We start from the raw sequence: 22,228 nt of genomic DNA, 5'->3' as shown, positions 1-22,228 counted from the left end.
TGTCGAAATACTTACGTTGAGGACGGCGCCGGGCGTAGTGAAGTTCCGGTACGGCGGCTTCCGGTCCCGGATGTACTGGAAGATCTTGGTCCCGTGCCGCAGGAACACCACCTTGTCGAGCAGGTGCGGCGGTACGTCGTGCACGCAGCGTAACCGCACCGAGCCGCCGCGGGCCGCCCAGCGCTCCATCTGGAGCTCCACGCGGACTTCGGTGTGGCCCCGAGCTGGAACAAGGAATATTGGTTAAACACTGGTTAAACCTGAAGTTACCATGGTTACCAGTACAATTTGACACTGGGTTAACGGTTTAACCGGTTAACTCCGGGCTAGTGGGATGGTGCAAGTGGGGCTAATATGTCTGGTTCTGCTATAGTTGGGTACCGGTAGCGGATTGGGTAGCGGGGTGCCGCTACGTGTGGTACGAGTATAGTTTTTATTTTCAGAACAATTGCTTGTGATCCTTGTTGTGATACAAATAACAAATATAAGTCCAATCATATAGAGCTTCGAGCAACACGGAAGGGAGGCGGCATTCGCACTATTTCCCCTCTGCCGAGGTACAAGATTAGCGCGTCAATCTAATCTAGCGCGGGTAATAAAACTAGTTGCACTTGGATTTTTCACTAGACCGAGTCCAGACGCGCGCGTGAACACTGCTGCACAAAAATGCCTGTTTGCTCGGTTTTTTGTTATAAAAAGAGGTCGGGGACATCAAATTTACAAAAAGAAAGTGTTACATTTCATATGTAATTTTTTTTTTTACATATCATACGTTTAATTACATTCAAACACAATTATTATATTTTAGTCTCATGTAATTGTTGGATTTATCGATTTTGCTCAGTACAAATTGCGGATCGGTCGAGCGACAAATCCGACTTCTCATCTCTCAGAATACAATAACATACTTCAACGAAAATGTGTTAGTGTGCGTGTTGTGACACTTGTCACTCGTCCGTACACAAAAAGAGATCGAGGTTTGCAAGATTTGTCTTTGACGTGTGTCATTTTCTATGTATTTGTGTCGTCATTACAGATTGGATTTTGTATGTAAGTGTGTGAGAAGTGCGACTGTGTGCACCTTTCCCCCCGCGAAAAATGGCAGAAAGATTTGTACGGTGAGATATCGCTTGGGCCCCTCCCTTCCGATATGTCGGAAGCCGGTGTTGCTCGAAGATATAGAGACAATAATATAAATGTAGAGACATTTAAAATATAATTCTAAATATAGAACAGTAACAGTATGTAAGGGAACACCCACAGGCAACGTGTAAACAACCACTTGACACCTTCCGCGTGTATTTACACCCGCGTAGAGTAACAAATAATAAACCTACTTTATAAGTAGTATATTAATAATTTTATTCAATTTGACCTCAAGCAGGCGTGGCTCACTCCGCGATTTCGTCGCTTTGCTACAGGTAGCTAAAAGTACATCCGTTCCACACCAATTTTAGTGGTTAGCCATAAGCCGCGTGTCGCCACCTAGCGGCCATATCTGTCATAATCGTAACAGACGCGTTTTGTTAGAGAGTGAGTCTTCTGTACCTACCTAGTATTATTATTTATTCTGTGCCTCAAACGAAGCTTATTATCATCGACATTAAATAAAATAATAAAAAAGTATTCATCACAGTCTTATTGTTCTACACGTATATAAAAGGACTACATCTTATTGTTAAGCTATTAATAGTACATTATTGTCGAGGCTCGGAAGTAGCTACTTGCAGGCTGAGGCTTGAGGATTCGTTTTAAACGGACGACCTTGGGAGTCCGTTTAATTGAATCCGAAGCCAGCAAGTAGCCTTCCAGCCGAGTCATATATAGTGCTTTTCTCAAAAATGGTGCAAGAAATATAAATATCATAGATATATTTTACAAAAGCAACGTTCTTACGTATATATTTTCACAGGAAAAAGTAGAAACAATTGAAAAAATTAGCTTTGCCGCCTTTTTTTTTTTTTTATAAAAAAATAGAAGTGTATTTTTCTGCCGAAAATACGTCAACCTATTTGAGACAGCTAAATAGTCGCGGTACTAATCATGTGTTTGGCTTTGGCTGTTTAATGGGCCTGTGCCTTCATTTGATATGGCCATTTCAACTTTTAAAAAGTTTGGAACTCGACAAATAATTGAATTTGTATGCTACATTGCGGTCCCAAAATCGAGACTGCAATGTTTTTAACTTTTTAATTTTTGACTGACCATAAACTACGCGCTTCGCGACTTATTTTTTAAACGGCAAAGTCGACTTTGCCGTCCATTTTTGAGAAAAGAATAGTAGATACTTTTGACGTGTAGTCTTATCCTTTACTTTTGATACTGACTGTACATAATAGTGTTCGTTCGAAACAGGAGGCGCCTTATTTAGTTTTACCAAAAATATTTTCCGATGCAATATTTGATCACGAGAATTGGAGCGAAGCAATTTCTTGGATACGTGACAGAGATCGTATAAAAGGACAACACTCGCAATAGGTGAAGACTAGAGACGAATGAAAACCTTTTTGATGAATCTGAAGAATACTTCATTTCGTTTATTCTTTATTCAAACAAACACAAGTATAAGTTTACAGTTACCTTTGCCAAGACATTTATACTGTTAATACATAGTCAGTATCATGGATATGCGAAAAGGGAATAATTAATATCATAGAAAATCTTTCATCGATTCTGTCGATTGGAACAGGTCGACGAGGTCACCAACTTCTTGATGGCAGACCATAATATAAATATCTTAGAGTAAGTATGAGACCCCTTTCTGGCCCTCTGACCTGTGATCCTTGAGCCACAAGCAAACAATAACGGTGTGTAATCAATCTATTTTTTGTTATTCAGCAAGCCAGTCCTGTTTCTAAAATTCCAAACTCTAACAAATGGCGACAAAAAACCAAGCATCGTGCATTCATTCCGTCCATCCCTGGTGAATACATGATTTGTCCGACAAGCAACGGGGCTTCAAAGTCAACAACTTAAATCTAATTTGTTCGATTCACAATACCAACTGGAGCATAGGGTTTCTTTTATTTACGTCCGTGTGCCTTTATTTTATTTGATTCTGAAGGATACGTTGTTGAAGTCGACCTGTATTTCTTATATCGCGCTGATGTTATTTTTTTGAGATAATAAAATATGAAGTCGTACGCCAAGGTGAACAAGGGTGAACATCTGCACAAGGTACGAATAATCCAATGCGGGGGTTGGCTTAAAGATTTTGCATGGTATGGTAAAGGCAGAATTAAACTGACTGCACTTTTAGCTGCAAGTTAAGAAGCAAGAGTTCTTTTTCATGTCTCAATTTAGCGCTTTAGCAAATGGGATATAAATTTAAAGAAGGCAAAGAATTTCCCAGTAAGCTTATGGTTGCCTTTTCACAGAGATAATCACCGTAATCCATTCTCTTCTATTATTATACCATAAACACTATTGATACACTAAGCATATATAAACTAGCTTCTCCCCAGACCTTCGTCTAAGCTAGAAATAGTACCTAGGTACTTTGACATATTATCCCACGTAAATAGTAAATTCCACTCCCGTATTAAAACACTACCCTATTTTATTTCCTGGGACCATTTCATCTATAGACAGACAGTCACATTTATAATATTAACAGGCATATAAGTCTTCCGCAAATAGTTTACTATTTCCACCATAACATAGGCACTTACAAAACTACTGAAACAAATTCCTAATATACATTAGGTCGTCCCGGGCTCATCGCCATCGCTTAGGCGGCTTATTTAATTATTTATCCCGCCGGGAGGCAGCGTGCCCTAGTGCCATAATTTATCAAACGTTGTCCACGGTGAATAATAGCCCACCGGGCGATAATGCCGGCATTACACACTAGATATTTAATTTGTAGGGACATTAGTCTGGGAACAAAGGTATGCTGCAAGCGACGTATATGTAGTTAAACTGATGTTATGTTTAAGGCCAGTGTATTGGGATAAACACAACAGAAAATGCACTTGGAAATAAATAAATAAAATAAGTACCTCTTAATATTCCTGTTTTCCTGATTCTTCTTTGTCGTTATACTCTTTGCAGAGTGTCGTGGTCAACTGCTGAAATCAGGCACAGATGTTGCTTGCCGTACGATTTCTCCTGATTCTTGATTAGGGACTCGTAATTATGTTTTGGAGATTAATAGTCTTAAAGGGTCATCGGCGTAAATACATATCCATTATAAGAAATATTTTCAAAAATTATGGCAGGTGCGTGATAAAAATAAATAATAATAGAACAATTATTATTGTTATTAAAATATTTTCATGATGATTGAAGAATGTGAATTATATGTTGATATATGTTTTTAAAGTAATATTTAATTATAAATCACGCTAACGGCTCGATTCTGAAAATGAATTAGATTTCTACTAGACTTCAACAAGTTACGATACGGATAATTTAAAGATATTTGTAAGATAGATATGTCAAATTTGACGTTTGCGCGATTCTGGAGGTCCTCTTGAACGATTTCAACAAGTTATGACTTAGATATCCAAGTCACATCTAGTCGATATCTAATGTAGATCTAGTTGATCTCTAAATCGTCTCAAGATCTTGTGATTATCTCGAAATCCGAATAGGCCTGTAAGTAATACTGAATTAAAGAGGTTTACTTAAATAAAAGCTGCTCGGTTTCTAAGCATCTCTACGTCAACCCACGTCTTACATAATATTTTAATATTACCAACATAATGGAGTTGATTTCTTTGAAGGCTTTTCCTACATTACGGGAATCCTGGTATATTCTAATTGGTTTTATCTGAATAAATGAAATATTTATTAGACGACTCGTGTATAAGAAACACGTGTATAAGGTTCGTGTTTGTATCGACGAGCTACGTGTTGAATGTACGTTAATATTCAAACGTTTACTTCCTTAACGGGCGTAACAACGGTATGTAACATTCAAAAATCAGTTCGAAATTGTATTTTATTGCTTGAGAATACGGTGAACAATTGAATGAGTTTTCGAATGTGACATATTGAGTTAATGCGTGGCGCAATCAATGTTTGAACGTTTAGTATTTATTTTTGTACTAACTGTCATTATACATACGCGACTAAACTGAATAGTTTTATTTTAGGTAGTTAATCCATTTAGTGCCACAATACATTTTAATTAAGCTGTGAGGGACCTGGGAAAACGCTTGCGGGATAGGGGTTGCGATCCTAGGTCTGGTTCGTACCTGGTCCAGCGTATATCGTTGGCTATTCAGCGCGGGAACGCCGCTGGGATTTTGGGGACGTTTGTGCCGGGTACTTACCGGATTAGGATATAGGTTTATGGCTTGCTTGTGTTTTGTAATGACCAATTTCCTTTTAAATTTGACGATGCGTGTTGCGGATGACATATGTAAAAGTATACATTTTATTTTGACGAAACCTGAGGTGGATAAGCTATTTGTATGATGACGAAGCCTGCGCTGTGAGTCTGAAGGTACCTATGCTGTTAAAATTATGTTTTTTTTTTGGGTCAATAAATCAACTTTTTTTCTTATATTTTCTAATTTCAGTATGCCCTAAGTATCCGAGTTATTAATTATGTCTCTCAATGCTAATTGAGTTATTTTCAGTTGCCATTTATGAGTTTTTGACTTTAGAGGAATAAGATCTGATGAATTAATACATGTCAATACTAAAAAAAAAAATTAAGCCTCTCTAAAGGTTCTTACTTCGTTAATGCACGAAGGCTGACGATTCGGGAGCTGAGAAAGCGCGTTGAGCACTTGGCGTCGCTGCGCGTTCGACGTGTTGCCTCCCTGTCACACTTACGTACGAATTTACAAGTGCGACAGAGAGGCAACACGTCGAACGTGTAGGTAGGCCCTCAGGATCTCATTTCGTTTCTTCGAAAGTGCACTGTACGTGCAGACTACGAAATAATGTGCTACGAAATCCATCGTTGTATCGCTACAATGGATCCCGTACTGTGCAGTCTACGATAATCATATTCGTAGCCAACGAGCGTAGCTTGCCTACATGTATTTGCGTTTATTACGTTACTAGTTACTACTGTGCCTGGCTGGCCGATTCTCGTTTATCTATTTGTTATGGTTTTCAACTGGTTTTGATACGAAGTTTTTAAGTCTGAATTGGGCTCCTGGTGGAATAATTTGTTAACGTTTTCATCTTGTTTTGAGACGACCTTGACAATGGCTCACGTGACTTGCAACGGTACGATGCGCGGTAACACGATTACATTGAAGTATTTTTACTTATTTGTAATATATTTAGTATTTTTCACAAATAAAGCACATTTTTTCTCTTTGACATGTTTATTTACTGTTCCAAATCATGACAACGACAAAAATATTTTAACATAGCTAAGGCTTAAAAAGGTAACTAATGCAGTCTTGTAAAGAGTCCGCAACATAACGTGAAATGCCTAACAACATTACAACGAAATTCGTAATTCAGAATCGAATGATTTTTTTTATTTTAGCAAACATATTATAAAAATATATTTTAAAACTAAACACTTTAAATCACATTATTAGCTATGTAGTTCTTACCTATTTCTCTAGGATGAATTTCCAAAAACAAAGTACTTAATTGTGTTTCAAAGAAAAAAAAGGGGCGTTCCATGCATTAAGTCTGAAACAAAATAATATCATCTTCAAAGTAAATTTTACATCCCTACAAACTCACACAAAAACACTTGAAAACGAATGCAAATGTAATCTTGGCCGCTAGGGTGTAGATCTGCATTAGTTGCACAGCGCCGCGACATTTCATCTGTACCTACTTGTTGCAGGCTAGCTCGTAAATTGTAGAAATCGTAAAACTGCCAGCGACCGAATGTTTTACGGTACGCACACTTTCTTGTATTCCCTAATGATGTGCGAGCCGTGGGCTATAACCGCGAACACCGAAGTTCGCAAATTTCGGGCATCTCTCTCTGGCACTCTAATTACGCATTAATTGTAGTATAAGAGAATATGCCCGTGCATATAACTCACTAGCGATCCGTCCCGGCTTCGCACGGGTTAACAAATTATACACCTAAACCTTCCTCAAGAATCACTCTATTGATAGGTGAAAACCGCATGAAAATCCGTTAAGTAGTTTTTGAGTTTATCGCGAACATACAAACCAACACACAAACAAGCAGACGCGGCGGCGGGGGACTTTGTTTTATAAGGTGTACACCTTATAAAACAAACTCCCCTGCCGCGTGATTTTGAAATTATATCTACATATTTAATATTCTATGCAGGTTTAGATTACAGAATTTTAACAATTTTAACTTATCTTTCGTATTTCTTCCATTACATTTCATTTTGCATAGGTTAGTTTAGTGGTTAACCTTTCAGATAGAAGGGGGTGACCGCTATTCAGTACTTTGCCGTATAACACTTTGATCTTTTAGTTTCTTTATATTTGAAGTAGATAGAGGGATGAGGGACGATGTTTTAATTAAATTAGAGTAAGTATAAGTAAACAGAACCATGTGGTCTAAAATATATATGTACAGAGGTATAATGTAATGAATCAAATTACATTTTACGTTTAATTATGAAAGTCTCACATAGAATCAGGTTTTACAGAACAGGCATATTTTTCTTCCTTCGATTAAAGTATGATCAATTCTGGCAATTACATTTCGTCTATTATGTTTACAGTGACAGACGAATAGAATTAGACCAAGATAAGTCTGCTAGCTTTGTAGCTAACCATCATGGTGGCAATAGATTAATTCCTAATAATAGAAAACCCAACCGCATAAACCATAAACGCATCACGCCGCTTGCATATATTGCATATTCAGGCGCATTTTCATTGCGACTGATTTCGCCGCTTTATGCATAATGCTCGTACTGCCTGGGATCCACCGCCGTAAATTACAGGGATGACAGGGACAGACCTGTGGCAGTGGCTGTCTTTGTCATAGGGATATGGGACTCCTGCAATAATTAAACAGATATGATGTGGCAATCTATTAATTACATAATGAGTTATCAGTTTAGTTTGGTGTTAGTAGTATTTAGCAGTTTAGCATACAAAACTTTACTCGCTCTAATTTTCTGTTTTTAACCAATTTTAGCGATAAAAACTAGTACCAGGACCTAGATATTATATGTTCATGACAACTTTCATGTAAATTAAGCATATCGTTTTAAAATAACAGCGTAACATTGTACAGGAACTGCTTTTTGGCGACTGGTTCGTGTGACTCTTAAAATTATTCTCAACTAAAGAGTATCAACCACTGGAGCTAAATACATCTATAGGAGGTGTTATTCGTTTACTATTAGGTGGACTGTTTGCTTGTTTCACAACAAGCTTATTAAATATCCATGATTTAAGTGCAGATTTTATAAATTAGAAGCCGGAATCGGCCCCCAGCTTACGTAGCTATTCTCAAAGCGGTGTTTATTCTGGATTCACTTCTGTTGTATGCAAAGAAAGCAGATCGGCGACACGGGCGGGCGTCCTTTAAATTTCAAATTGGGGCCGAAATAGAAAACGAACAGCGTCTTGTTCCGTTGTATTGGGAGCTGTGTTGCAGCGAGGTGCTAGTGGTTGGTGTCTTACGATGTATATTGTACATTGTACCCACACGAGACGACTTTGGCTTCTTAGTTTTAGAAAATAAAAATATCTTGATAAATAAACGTACTCGTGCTCGACGCGGTCCCAGTACATGTCATCTTGAAACTTAAGTCATTATCAATAAAGGTGACAGCAAGGTGTCATCTATTGGGCATAAGCATGTCGAGCACTAGTACGGTTACCTTAAACTAAGGAGTTTTCACCTGAACTCTACAGGTAGGTAATGTTAATTTTCGTGTTAACCCTGTACATATTTAAGTATATTTAATTACACAAACGGGTCTACCGCGATATAATTTCACTGTTTTTACCTTACATTCCGACGTTTCAGCTGAGTTGCACCAACAGTGGTCAAGGAAATACGGGAAGACGGAAGACGGAGAGACGGGTATTTCCGTGACCACAGCTGGTGCAACTCACCGGATTTTAAGGTAAAAACAATGAAATTATATCGCGGTAGACCCGTTTGTGTAATTAAATATGTGTACAAAATGCGAGAGTTTAAAGTGTTACTTAGGTAGGGTTTCTGGTTTCTCGACCTTTTTTATTTTTCGAGGCATGGGAATTCTCGACTAGGATTTCTCGAGTATCTCGAGAAATTTTGAAAGTTTCAATAAACGCCATGTTATTTTAAATTTTTTGCTTTATTACAAATCAGACTCATAGGAGTCGTAGGTAAGATCAATGATCAAACAAATGACAAATTTATAGCTACCAAAAACTGCACTTAATAATCAAAATTCGACAACAAAAAGACTAGGTATAGGTGCAGGCGTGCGCGCCGGCGATGTGATATTATGCTATAGTGTATTTCTTTAGGTATTTAACAAAATGTAAATAAACCACAATATGGTATTTTATAAGGCAAGAATATTCAAGTTTTTCTAAGTAATATGAATACGTACTCAACGTACCCTTGAAGCTGCTTACATTGTGCTATTTTGCTAATAGGAATATATCAGGATGATTTGATTTATCAATAGTAAGTAATTTAGTTTTGTAATATTTTGTTATTACATGGCCATATAATTCGTTTTTAAGTGTAAAAAGAAAATAAGCGATCTTGGCGTGTATTTTTAATGAAAAACACTTTTAAAAAATTAGTCACGACAAATATGTAAGAATTGTAAATCATATACGATCATTTATATCATTTTGCTTTCATAAGTCACACTAAATTTTTAAAGTGTTTTTCAATAAAAAGACACGTCAAAATTGTTGACCTTTTTCTAATGCTAAAAACACGCTTTATAGTAATAAACCTAATATGAGACAAATTATTTAGACATGTAAACTTTACATGACTTTACTACCTTTACATTGTAAAGGTAGTAGTTTAAAAGTAAAATGGATTAAAGCAGTTCTTTATTTGGTTGGTCAACTGATATTAGGTAGGTATCTGAAAATGTAAAAAAAAACATAGTTTACATTTATTTAACTGCTTAAAGAAAGACACATCACGCAATTTACGCGTGTTTCTTGTTACTTATCACAAGAGATTTATTTCTCGAGTTCTCGAGGCATTGAGAATTTTTTTCCCGTCTCGACGAAGGACAAATTTCTCGAGATTTCTCGCCTCGAGAATTCTCGAGCAGAAACCCTATACTTAGGGCATACTGAAAATTCCTGGAACTGGCCACTTAGAAAAAATAAGTCGCCTCATATATCAGAATCCAGAAACTTTCAGTACCTATGGCCCACGTATAACCCTGCATGTATTTATTATTTATGCCAGTAAATACGTATTTATGCCACGGTAACCATATCCCTTAATCGATTTCCATTGTTGATTAATTATTGCGGTGACATTTCCAGCCCGTTCACAATAATCGTAACCGCAATCAATCTACATTCATATTTTGTTGATTGTAATGTTTCATTCAAGATAAACAATAATTTCAACCATCATAGATATACGTTGCCGACTACAAACGCAAGGTTGTGAAAGACAATAATATAAACATAATATTATGTCAACAAAGACAGATTTTCCAATAAGTTAGGAGTGGTCAAAATGGCAATGACTGTCACTAACTCTTCATTAGACAGTCAATCAGACCCTGGGATTCTTTGGGATGCAACCAAACAATCACTAAGATGTGGCGAAGGAATTTGTAACAAATTATAGTTTTATTTTAGATGTAAATCTAGAATTGTAAAGCCTAATAGAGAAGTAAAATACAAGTGTCCTATATATACACGGTGTAACATGAGGAAACCGAATAATTTTAAGAGCGTATTCCTGATCATATTTAGAGACAAAAATGTCCAATAAACTTTTTTGAAATTCGCCTAGTTTCAGAGATAATATTAATTTAAGAAAAAACAAGTTTTTATTGTTACATAGTGTAAAAGGCCTTTTTGATGGTGATGTTGCTGCCATGGGACGTAGTCTAAATATCCTTATTGATAGATGTCAAAAAGTGACAAGTAACACTTTGCAAAAAGTAGGTTTTACGAAAAAAAAATGTAAAGATCAATTTTAAGTGACAAGTTTACCAATAACATTTATTTTTTATGCACAAATACATTCAAAAAAATGAAAAAACAAAACAAAAAAAAATTTTTTTTTGGCGATTTTGACTTAAACTCATATTAAATTTTTTCCTTCTTTTGACCTCAGAAATGCGTGGTTGAAATTATTCGGTTTCCTCATGTTACACCGTGTATATTCTCTTTGGGATATACCATACCAAGAAAGCTCACGGAACTTGTTTGCATTACCTACCGATGCTAGCGAATATACGAAGGCGCATACACTTACTAAACATACTCCAGACCTTCAGCTTCACGGAGTATCGAGATTTAGCTGCAAATTGAATATCAACATTGGGACTTAAGTATCACGTCGTGTACGAGTTAAGTTTGCTGTGATGCTAGCTTAAGGTTGCTCTAAAATACTTGGGACTCGGTAAAAATACCTTACTTATTTAAGTAGGTTCATTAATTATTTAAGTAGGCCAATTAATAAGTGAGGCAACTGGCGAACCGGACTGAGGTAGACCAAAAAAGAGATTTATATTTAAAGAGATTTAAACATAAACTAAAATATTTAGTTATAAACGTCAGTATTTTAAAACTGAAACTCATTTATACCTACTTAGTTACAAAAGCTTCTGAGTTACAAAAGCTTCTCCGAAACCATTAATTTTGGCTCACTATCACTGTTGAGTGACATTTCGCTATTATAGACAAAGGCATATCAACAATACGTGTTAACCATATAAACGGGAGTCACACAACTCACACAAAACGGAAAGTCACAGTCGAGGTAACCTTAATTACAATAAGTTTTCATAAACGTCTCGCTCACGGCCGCGGTGGAACCACGAATAATAGCCCGATTATTCTGCTCAATGGCTCAAACGGCTTCTGAGATGTCACATACGGAATACTCGTGCTAGGGGTGGGCTCACGTTTTTTCGCCATTCGTTAAAATTTTCGCGTTAAACTACAAAAAGTAGAAAATATACGTATTTTGGAATGATCTTTTTTAAGGATCATGCCAAAGGAAGTGACATGTACGTAAGTTTCGATTTTATCGTGCCTATGTCGCTCGTGCAAACTATGAAATGACATAGAATAAATAAAAAAAACAATACTCGTACATAATTAACTTAACTTTTGACAACTTGACGTATTTTCGACACCGAATTTTAACGACATTTTAAACAAAAAACCGCAGTCACTTACACAGTACTTAATATGTTTTCTTGCAATAAAAACGGATGTAGTTACTAAGAATACAATTACACTATATCCCGGTTTTCTCTTGAATGTGATTACACTAATTACGAGCACCGTTTCGTGAAACGTTAGTCTGGCCAGATTAGTCTGGCCGCCTAAACGTGGCAGCGGCAATTAGCGGCGCGACGAATGAAATTCCGGCAACACACAAAGTGTGCTAACAATAAGATACTTATTTTTGGAACTTGTATTCGAAATATTTAATTACACAAACGAGTCAACCGCGATATAATTGTATTGTTTTTACCTTAAATTCCGACGTTTCAGCTGAGTTTAACCAGCTGTGGTCACGGAAAGACCACACTGGTGCAGTTGCATCGGAAAAAGTGACATGCTCTCGTTTTGGAGGCCAAGATCCTCTTTGGATCGCTGAGCCATATTAGTTAGTTAGTTAGATTCTGCGCCATTTCCTGCCAATTATGGCGTGAGTTTAAAGTGTTATATTGTATTCGAAATGGTTTTTGGTAAATCGAGACATCACATTTGTTTTCAGTTTGGTGTTACTTTTGCTGTGTAATGAATGTAATATTTTAATACCTATACTTACACCTTTATATGAGAGTAGATAAATGGGAAAAATGCGACATGTTGTGCCACCTAAACGGCTTAAGAACGGATAGGTACGGCTTAAAATTTACATTTGAAAAGCATGTTTATGTTTATGTTAGGTATAGCTTAATGGGATTTTCCATCGTCCACCACCACCAAGTGAGTGTATTAAATTGCGAGTATTACAAATAACGTAAACATTGCACGAGGTACACAGATTTCTGATGTACTTTTTGTCGTGTAAATACACTAAAAATAATACACTCTAAGAATTTTTTTTGAGTAGCATCCCTGCCCCCGTGTCCCAAAAATCTAGAGATGCGTACCTACACAAAGTTATGGCACAGAATTGTAAATATAATGTCCCGTGTAAATGTAACGCGATCAGTCGTAGGTAATGCTCGTGTGTACGTGCGGGCAAAATTGACTGCCATGCTTTTATTACACTCGTACGCAGTGAGGTTGTAAACTGTGTTAGCGAGCGTTTCAGGGTTTTGACTTTCTCTATCTCACACTGTAGTTTCTCAAGGGACTACAGTATAGGATTCTTCAAAAAAGGTACAGGCTAAAGCGTACCCGACGCGTATGCATCATCTGTGGATTTATATTTACAGGCCTAAATAGGCTACAGTAGGGGCTGTCGTATGTACGGTTTTGAAAAAATGGGTAACATACATTCATGCAATGGTATTACGGAACCCTATAATTATAATCTAAAATCTCGAAATCCGGGACTCATTCCAGACTTTCGGTTTCGAGGGCCAATATCGAATTTCAATACCGGTACCTATTGAGAATTACTCAATATTGCATGCCTTTTTATTTAAATAACAGGAGGGTCCGGTGAGATAAGCTTTATTTGCTTTGTAGTAAAATATAACGGATCTATAAATATCGAGTAGGTAAGGTACCAATAAAAAACTTTTAGGTACAAACAGCTATTATAAAGCTATCTTCGTTTGAAAAGCTTTAAATGGTCTAAGTTACACAACAAAAGTCGTGGAAAGCGGAGCACTGTCTACAGACAATGAAAGTGTCTTGAACTAAAATAAATTGTGGAAGTCTATTCTAGTGCACAAAAACAACAAAATATTTTCTTGACTCAGTCTAGACTTGAAAGAAAAAAACAGTTTTAAAGTTTCACTTAATATTAAATTGCTTCAATGTTGGATGACTGGCGGGTGCACGAAATCAAGAATTAATGTAAAACGGTAGGTAGTTGGTATTTACCAAATTTTGGATGAAATGGACTAAAAATAAAATTATAAACTAATGCTTTTAACGTATACTTTACCTGGGCCCTTAGGTAAATACCTGTCAAATACTTATGGTTAATTCACATATTTGGCGATGGTAATATCAGGTGCAAAAACATTGCCTGCGATAAAACTTAAATAATGTGGTTGAAAAACTTAAATGATTAACTAGGTACAGCACAATTTTAGATTTCAGTACGTAATTGGTTTCTGCTGGACGCTCAATGCAACTTTTTTGTGTTAATGCTTGCATCTCCACAGGTGCCCAGCGCGTTTTCATTATTTATTATCTTAAAAAAACTGTTCCACATGTATGAATATTAAAAATAATTCTACCTCCGGCCGCCCCACGGCATCTAAGTATGCCGCCTCTCGACCTAAATTTTGAGACGTACCAGGCGGATACGATCTGTTTTTGATGCAAATACTTACCTTGTGTGGCCTTACTGGGACAACTGTTGTGCATGCGGGTATTGTTTTCTGGAAGGAAAACGTGGGAACGGCGGAATTACGTCCTGAATACATGTAAATAACAGCTTCTCTCGTGTTGCCGTTTTTCCGGGTCAACTGTTTTACGAGGAAAGAAAAACTAAAGCTTATAGGTGTGCAAGGCATCTACCGTTGGCAGTTTACTATCAATAGTAGAATTTTATATTTAAAATAAATAAGTAATCAAAGATTTTTTTCACCTTAGCAGCTCAAACAAGCATATTATGACTGGTATGTAACCAGCAAAGTAAACAGAAGGCCATAAAAATAGCGAAATAATAAGGCTCCCTATGTCGACTTCAGAGCTTTCAAAATACCAGCGTTATTGTTCTGACATGGCGATACGGCATAATGGCGGTATTTAATTGTTCAATAGGTTTACGTACATATATTGGTATATATGTGCACGTAATAAAATAAACATACCTATAGTCTGTTAAATAACAGAAATGAGTGATCCAGGGTAAGATATCGTGGCTAGAAATACAAAAGATAAGAACAATTCATGGAGTCGAAGCAATTTACTGTAACATGCGATGTTATATTTAAACGTTTGGAAACCGGTTCAATGGATTAATACCCTTTTTTCTCAGATGCTATTTCAATCAACGTTTTATACAATTTCAATCAACGTTTTACTTACTTATTAATTTTTACTCAGTTTATTCAGACAACAAAAATGTGCAAAAATGTTCTTCTTTATAAAGAAAATTATATTTATTCTTTTACTTTTGCCCAACTATCGGCCTAATGCCTCGACGATATGAGCCCATGAGATGTTACTGTCTTTGCCTTGCGGTGCGACATTACTGCCTGATTAAATATTTGCATTATTATAAATTACCATGAATACCTGCTTATACCTAATGTGAAAAAATTATAATATCATCTTTGCTTTGTATATTTATCCTTAGGTACATGTTAGATTAATATGCTACCTAAGTAAAATACAATATTATAAAACTAAATGTTATGTGTGTGTATTGTCGTGGAAGATAAGGGGAGAGGCCTTTGCCCAGGAGTGGGACACCATTATAGACTAGCAAAAAAAAAACCACTGAATAAATAATAGTACTAGGTAAGTACAGAAGGTTCACTCTCTAACAAAATGCTTCTATTGCGAGAGATACAAGCGCAAGTGCAGTGTCCGTTCCGTAGCGGTGCGCGGCAATCTACTATGGCTACACTATGGCTACACACCAAAATTGGTGTGGGCCGCATGTACATGTAGCGACGCGACGAAATCGCGAAGTGAGCCACGCATATTAATGCGTATGTCTCCCACTCGCATCTCTCCGTTTTTAGGGTTCCGTACCCAAAGGGTAAAAACGGGATCCTATTACTAAGACTCCGCTGTCCGTCCGTCCGTCCGTCTGTCACCAGGCTGTATCTCATGAACCGTAATAGCTAGGCAGTTGAAATTTTCACAGATGATGTATTTCTGTTGCCGCTATAACAACAAATACTAAAAAGTACGGAACCCTCGGTGGGCGAGTCCGACTCGCACTTGTCCGGTTTTTTATTACACGTCGTCGGTAATACCAGTGTTTCATTGTCAAACACCCACGCCGGGTAATGTTCTTAATGGATACGCCCTTTATGCTGTGAGGATCAACATTTCATTCATTTCTGAAGTATACTTCTACCTACTTGTACCTATAAATAAGCGAATATGGAGCATTTGTAGATGGTTATTTATATACCTATATAGTTAGCTGCAGAGAAACCTTTCAAAAACCTGTTGGGGGCAGACATCTAAACCTTTGAACCGATTTAGATGTCATGAAGATACTGTTTTAGTCTCGGGAAAGGTCATAGGATAGTGTTCAATCCGGAAATCATCTCTTAAGGGGGTGAAAATTAGGGTGGCATTTACGATGGCAGTGAGATATGGGAGAACTTATTATACGCAGACGAAGTCGTGGGAAGCTTGTCAATAAGCAAAGTGAGGTACAATCGCCCTCACTGTTAACTGTCCATCGGTGGACCTAACTGTACATACATCGGTGGACCTTATTACTGAAGGCATAAGGTCCACCGATGTATGTACAGTTAGGAGTGTTGCTGTTTGTAACTACTGTTTTAAGTTCAGAATATATAGGTATTGTTAGTCGCGTCGCGTGTTTATTTACTCAGTTTGAGTTGCCAGCCGACAATTATTTCAATTATATCGCAATTCAAACTGGACATAAAACTGCTGGTATGTACGTACTAACCATTGGTATTACTGGAGTTATAATATGGTTAGGTACTTTTGATCCCATGTTAAGGCTAATAGTACTATGCTTAAACTAGTTAATACCGCTTGATAGGATCAAATTTACTAAGCGATACGACCTTCAAGAAAAGAGCATACTCCCATCGTAAAAGTCGGCAATGCACTTGCAAACTTTCTGGGGTGACAGGTGTCCATGGGCGACGGGAGTTGCTTACCATCAGGCGATTTGTCTGCTCGTTTGCCTCCTATATCATAAAAAAAAACTACTAATATGAAGAAAATATGGAAATCTGTGCTTGCCCCTTCATTCAACAGTCGTAGATGTTTCTCCATAAATACATGCAAACTCAGCTTCGTATTTGCTATAAATCTAGGTTGTAGCCAGATTATGAATTCAAATGAGATCGGAAAGCCCCCAGCTGAGGATTTAGCCGCTTCTGCCGCGCTAAAACAAAAACGTCCTATCTAGTAGCAACTCCCATAGAAACATACGACGTTTTGGTTTTAATAGGCGATGCATCAATACTGTGAACAGGTGTACAATTCAGGACCTTATTCCCTGGTATTAAGTGCCAAGACGAATGCTTATAGTCAGACATGACTTTACAGCTGCATGTCCGGTCAATACGGGCTGAGCTTAAGACTCATGAATACCTTCACAGTAGTTTAAAGGAAACATTTCTATTCACAAAGTATTGGGAGTCTAAACTTTACCTACAGCGCAACGTATAAAAAGCAGACTTGGGTGACTAGAGAATGCCTTATTGCTTTAAAAAATACGTAATCTGTGGGCCCCTTTAGAGTGGCCCCAAATATTTCGTTACCAAAACTCACTAATTACCACCACAAGTTTATACAGCCATAGATAACCGTATTAGTACCTAAACAAGCAAAATTTTTGTTTATAATTTTTTAGTAATTAGTGAGTTTTGGTTGTCACCTGACGATTTATTTATTATTTGCACTTGTAAAATGTAATTTCTGATTGTACTTTGAAGTATAGCATGCGTGCTTACCTCGCGTTAGGTAATTTTCTAATTTTTCTTTCAGTCGACACTAGCAAACAAAGCCCGATTACCATAACGCTATGCAGACTAATTTATGCAGCTAAACCTAGGCCAAGTCCATTGAATTTCAGAATTAGCAACAGATTTTACGTTGTGATTACCCAGCGTACATGGATAGTTTTTATAATATGGCTAATGTATGTAATACATGAGCGGTCGTACGTACAGCAAAACATGGTCATGGTCACCCTACACTAAGATACGTTATGTCTCTCCTCCTTCTGTTAGAATGATTTTAGGATTCAATTGTAATACCGCCAAGTAGCAATAGTACTTATGAGTACAGAGCCATCTGTGAAATTGGGCAACTATAAAACTAAATATTACTACATTTAACAGATTAGAAGAGGTAAATTCAGGTACTTAATGTCTTAATTTTCAGACAAAATAAAGAACTAATTTAGTTGTCTGCGGCAGCTCGACTGTGGATGACGGGAGTCATATAGCCATTTAATTGAATTATTTATGTCAGTAAAGCTCAAGCGATGCGCTGAATGAATATGGATATAGCATAGCGAGGTTTAAGGATACTATATCCGGATATGCACTGAATATTTAGTTACAGTTTAGCATAAAGCGAGTTAGATTCCTTTTATACTAACTAAATTAAGTGAATGTAAACATCATATATATAAAATTGAAAAACCAGAACGGGATAAAAAACGAGAGAAGAAGCGAGATGTCGCCTTACAAATTTCTAAAAAAGTTTTGACACGTTTCTCAAATACGACACACGTATGATAAGAAAAAACTGTTCCAATCTATTATCTAAATATGAGAATATAACTAGAGCATAAAAACTACCGCTTTCGATGCGTATTTAATTTACAATAAGCAAAAGAAATTTTCATAACAATCTTTATTTGACGACGATCGGCCATCTCTCGGCAACACTCGGTTGTTTTCGTTTCGGCGGTGCTACAGACTAGACCAAATTATTCGTAAGTTAAAGTAACCTACATTATGTTTGCCATGTTGGTATACAGTTATTTCGTTTTTTTTTTACCTGAAGTAAAATATAAAGTGCTGTCAACCTCGAATCTCAACGTTAGTGTGCCCATACGAGTGACATATGCCATATATGACTTATCAATCAAATTAATATGATCATATTATTTATAATTTTATGTGTATTTTGTTGTTTTAAATTTCTTTTTGAGTTATATTATTCAGATTGACTTTCACGGCTTCGGCAAACATTGCCATGTCCGGGGAACGGGCTGTAAGTGCATATTACTATGCACTTTTATAATGTTACAGTTATAATTACGACCGGTCTGGTCTAGTGGATAGTGACCCTGTCTGCTAAGCCGATGGTCCTGGGTTCGAATCCCAGTAAGGGCATTTATTTGTGTGATGAACACTAATATTTGTTCCTGAGTCATGGTTGTTTTCTATGTATATAAGTATGTATTTATCTATACAAGTATGTATATCGTCGCCTAGTACCCATAGTACAAGCTTTGCTTAGTTTGGGGCTAGGTTTGATCTGTGTAAGATGTCCCCTAATAAAAAAAAAAAAAAAAAAATAAAAAAATAAAAATAAATAATGAATGTAGGTAGATAAAGTGCATGACTGCATGTTTAGATATTTTTGAGCGACCTGATGATTATAAGCCAATGTACAGTCAGCAGTCAGCCAAATATCGTAATTAATATAATTTTGTTGCCATAGAAATAAGGTGTGTTACGATATAGTGGCGAAATATTGAGAGACCAAAGCGGCTAAGTTTCAGTGGCTCGAACACTTAGAGATAATGGGAGAGGACCGTGCCGTGAAGTGAGCGTACCTACTTGGGACAACAAAATGGGAGACGCCCGAGTGGACGTCCTAGGTACCGCTGAAACGACGTAGTTGCTCAAGATCTGCTCAACCTCGGCCATGGCGACTGGCGAGAGCTATCGCAAGACCGAGAAACATGGCGTGATCTGGTGTCGGAGGCCAGGACTCACTTTGGGTCGTTGCGTCACCGTAGCCGTAGTAAGTAATGTTAATATCCAGAAAAGGAAATAGGGACTACCTACGTTTGTATGAAAAGGCGATTTATGGGCGGTGGTCTTCCATATTCGTCTTAAGGCGGAAATTAATCTAAGTAATGAACGTATTTGCAACTAGGCTTATAAAAATAAATAATATTTTTTTGTTGAACCAAGTTTTAAATAAATACCTACGTAGATGAAAAAATACCATCTTGCCTTTTCGCAATGAAAAATTTGCGAATTAATAAGTTATCCAAGTAACGGCTACAAATAAGAAATCCCTATCACAGTTATAAACCCTGGCAGGGTTGAATACATAATAATGTCGGTATTTAACTAAACTGAAGACAAACTCTTTATTTCATTTACGCGAGCGGAGCTGCGGGCCCGTCTAGTTATATCTATGTATTTAATACAATTTACAATGGAGTTATGTTTGAATGCTAGTTATTTTACTTTATTAGGAACACTAAACAGATATCGTACAATATCATGGGTAACATACAATTGCACATTATGGCTTAAATCTAGCACGAGATCCAAAACAAGTGTACCTACCCTACACAGCATGTTTTACAATTAAGCGGAAATATTACAAACTAATTAACACCATATTATAGCTACAGTGAAAAATATCAGAAAAGCAATAGTTGCGGCGAAGTTACGTAGTTTTGCCAACCCTAATTAAAAATGAACTTCAACATTTATAACGGGTTAGTCTGCTACCAATAATGGGACTATACAGTACATCATTCGGTAGATACACTGTTGCACTTTATGTGAAAGGAATAAGGTACACATGTTTACGACACTGACGGTACGAAAGGTCACCTGACACGAGCATTCAGCTGAATATTTAAATGCTGTGTTTACGGACGGAGCGCGGAGCAGAATAAATGATAACGCCATATTGGCGAGTTTGGGTCATGTAAATTAATTTTTTACCGTCTCTAGAGATGTGAAAGCCACAATTTTGTACGATGCATTTAAGTGCCCAAAAATAAATTATTTTTTAATTATTCGACTGCGATTTTATGCCACTTCAGGGTGTTTCTTAATCCTATTACTTTGGGTATTCGATGTTTAGACAAGATTTGTTTATGCCTCGGAAATATATAAGACTAGAGACCCGTTGCGGCGTCGAAACGCCGCTAGAATACAGGAATTCCAATAGTGAAAGGAGTAGTTAGAAAACTTTTGAATAAATAAATACCGACTTCAATACAGATTGAAACGCAAGACTCGGTAAAAACCACTTGTTTGTTAATTTTCTTAATAATTACTGAACCGATTTAGAATTTTTGAAATCGATTCATAAACAAAGGGGTTCTGCGCGAGCAAAAATTAAAAAAAAGACAGCCGAATTGAGAACCTCCTCCTTTTTTGAAGTCGGTTGAAAATGAAGCCAACTTATCGATAATAGCTATTAGTATGGAGCGTATTCAGCGGTCAGTAAGAATACCGAACTTTAACTATCCATTGCTGACTATTAGAGGACTCCTATGTATATACCTAATGAGAATTCATAATTTCATGAAATTTTGCGTTGATTGATTAGGTCGCAGTGGCTACATAAGGGTCAAATTTAATTTTCACTCGTCAAATAAATAATAAAACAAACGTTGGAAAATAATTAGAATGTGTTGAGATACTGAACAACTAAATTATAGGAAAAAGGAAAACATAGGAACATTGGCAGAGACAAACATAGACACGGTAAACTTTGTTTTGCTGTAATGTAATTAATTAATTATCCAGGGAGGAAACAGGGAAATACGTTTGTATGGAGCAGCCGTCATCGTGACAACACATACGAATTTCACTTTTATTTTTTAGTTCAAAACGAAGAGCTCTACAATAGTTTTGCAACGCTGATTCAAGCTACCTAGACTGTGAATTTCCGCTCGGGTACTACCGAGTGCAATTTTGAATAGAGTTACTTGGTATCTTAATCTATTCGAACATATTCGTATGCAGTGCTAGAGAACACATTAAAATAACTATTTCAGGTCACCTAATTCCACCTACCAGCATACGAAAGATTGGATAAACTATTACTTAATCATGAAACTCGGCGCGGTCTTCAACCACCGAAGTGTCGTTATCGTCAGAATTAGAATTATTTATAGGTTTTGATTTCCGGTGGTATTTCCTTTTCGTCATGCGCCGAGGCTGAAGTCTCCGATGTGAGGAGGAGTGTTTCGTTTGATATTATCTCGCTCAGGTCTTCTGACGAAACCTAAAAGAATAATACATACGTGTAAACGTTTTAGGTGGGTTACTTACTGATACATTTATCCATTTTAGACAAAGAAAATGAAAAGTATAGTATTAATTAATTCTCTAATATTTTT

The 22,228-nt window shown here is 36.8% G+C and overlaps 1 protein-coding gene and 1 long non-coding RNA gene across 2 annotated transcripts in view; both read right to left on the bottom strand.

Annotated features, from left to right (window-relative positions):
- LOC134793019 (uncharacterized) overlaps nt 1–225 on the bottom strand; it is a 41,978-nt gene extending 41,753 nt beyond the window's left edge. The window contains exon 1 of the mRNA XM_063764548.1: nt 16–225. Within this exon, the coding sequence (XP_063620618.1) occupies nt 16–189 (174 nt within the window). The 5' untranslated portion in view covers nt 190–225. The remainder of the gene's footprint in view (nt 1–15) is intronic.
- Nucleotides 1–22,228, bottom strand: part of LOC134793094 (uncharacterized) — a 454,735-nt gene that overhangs the window by 405,853 nt on the left and 26,654 nt on the right. The window lies entirely within an intron of this gene.

The sequence above is a fragment of the Cydia splendana genome, chromosome 1 (assembly GCF_910591565.1).
Source record: "Cydia splendana chromosome 1, ilCydSple1.2, whole genome shotgun sequence".
NCBI lineage: Eukaryota > Metazoa > Arthropoda > Insecta > Lepidoptera > Tortricidae > Cydia > Cydia splendana.
Note: the sequence above shows the minus strand (reverse complement) of the source record. Positions and strands in the feature narration are given on the sequence as shown.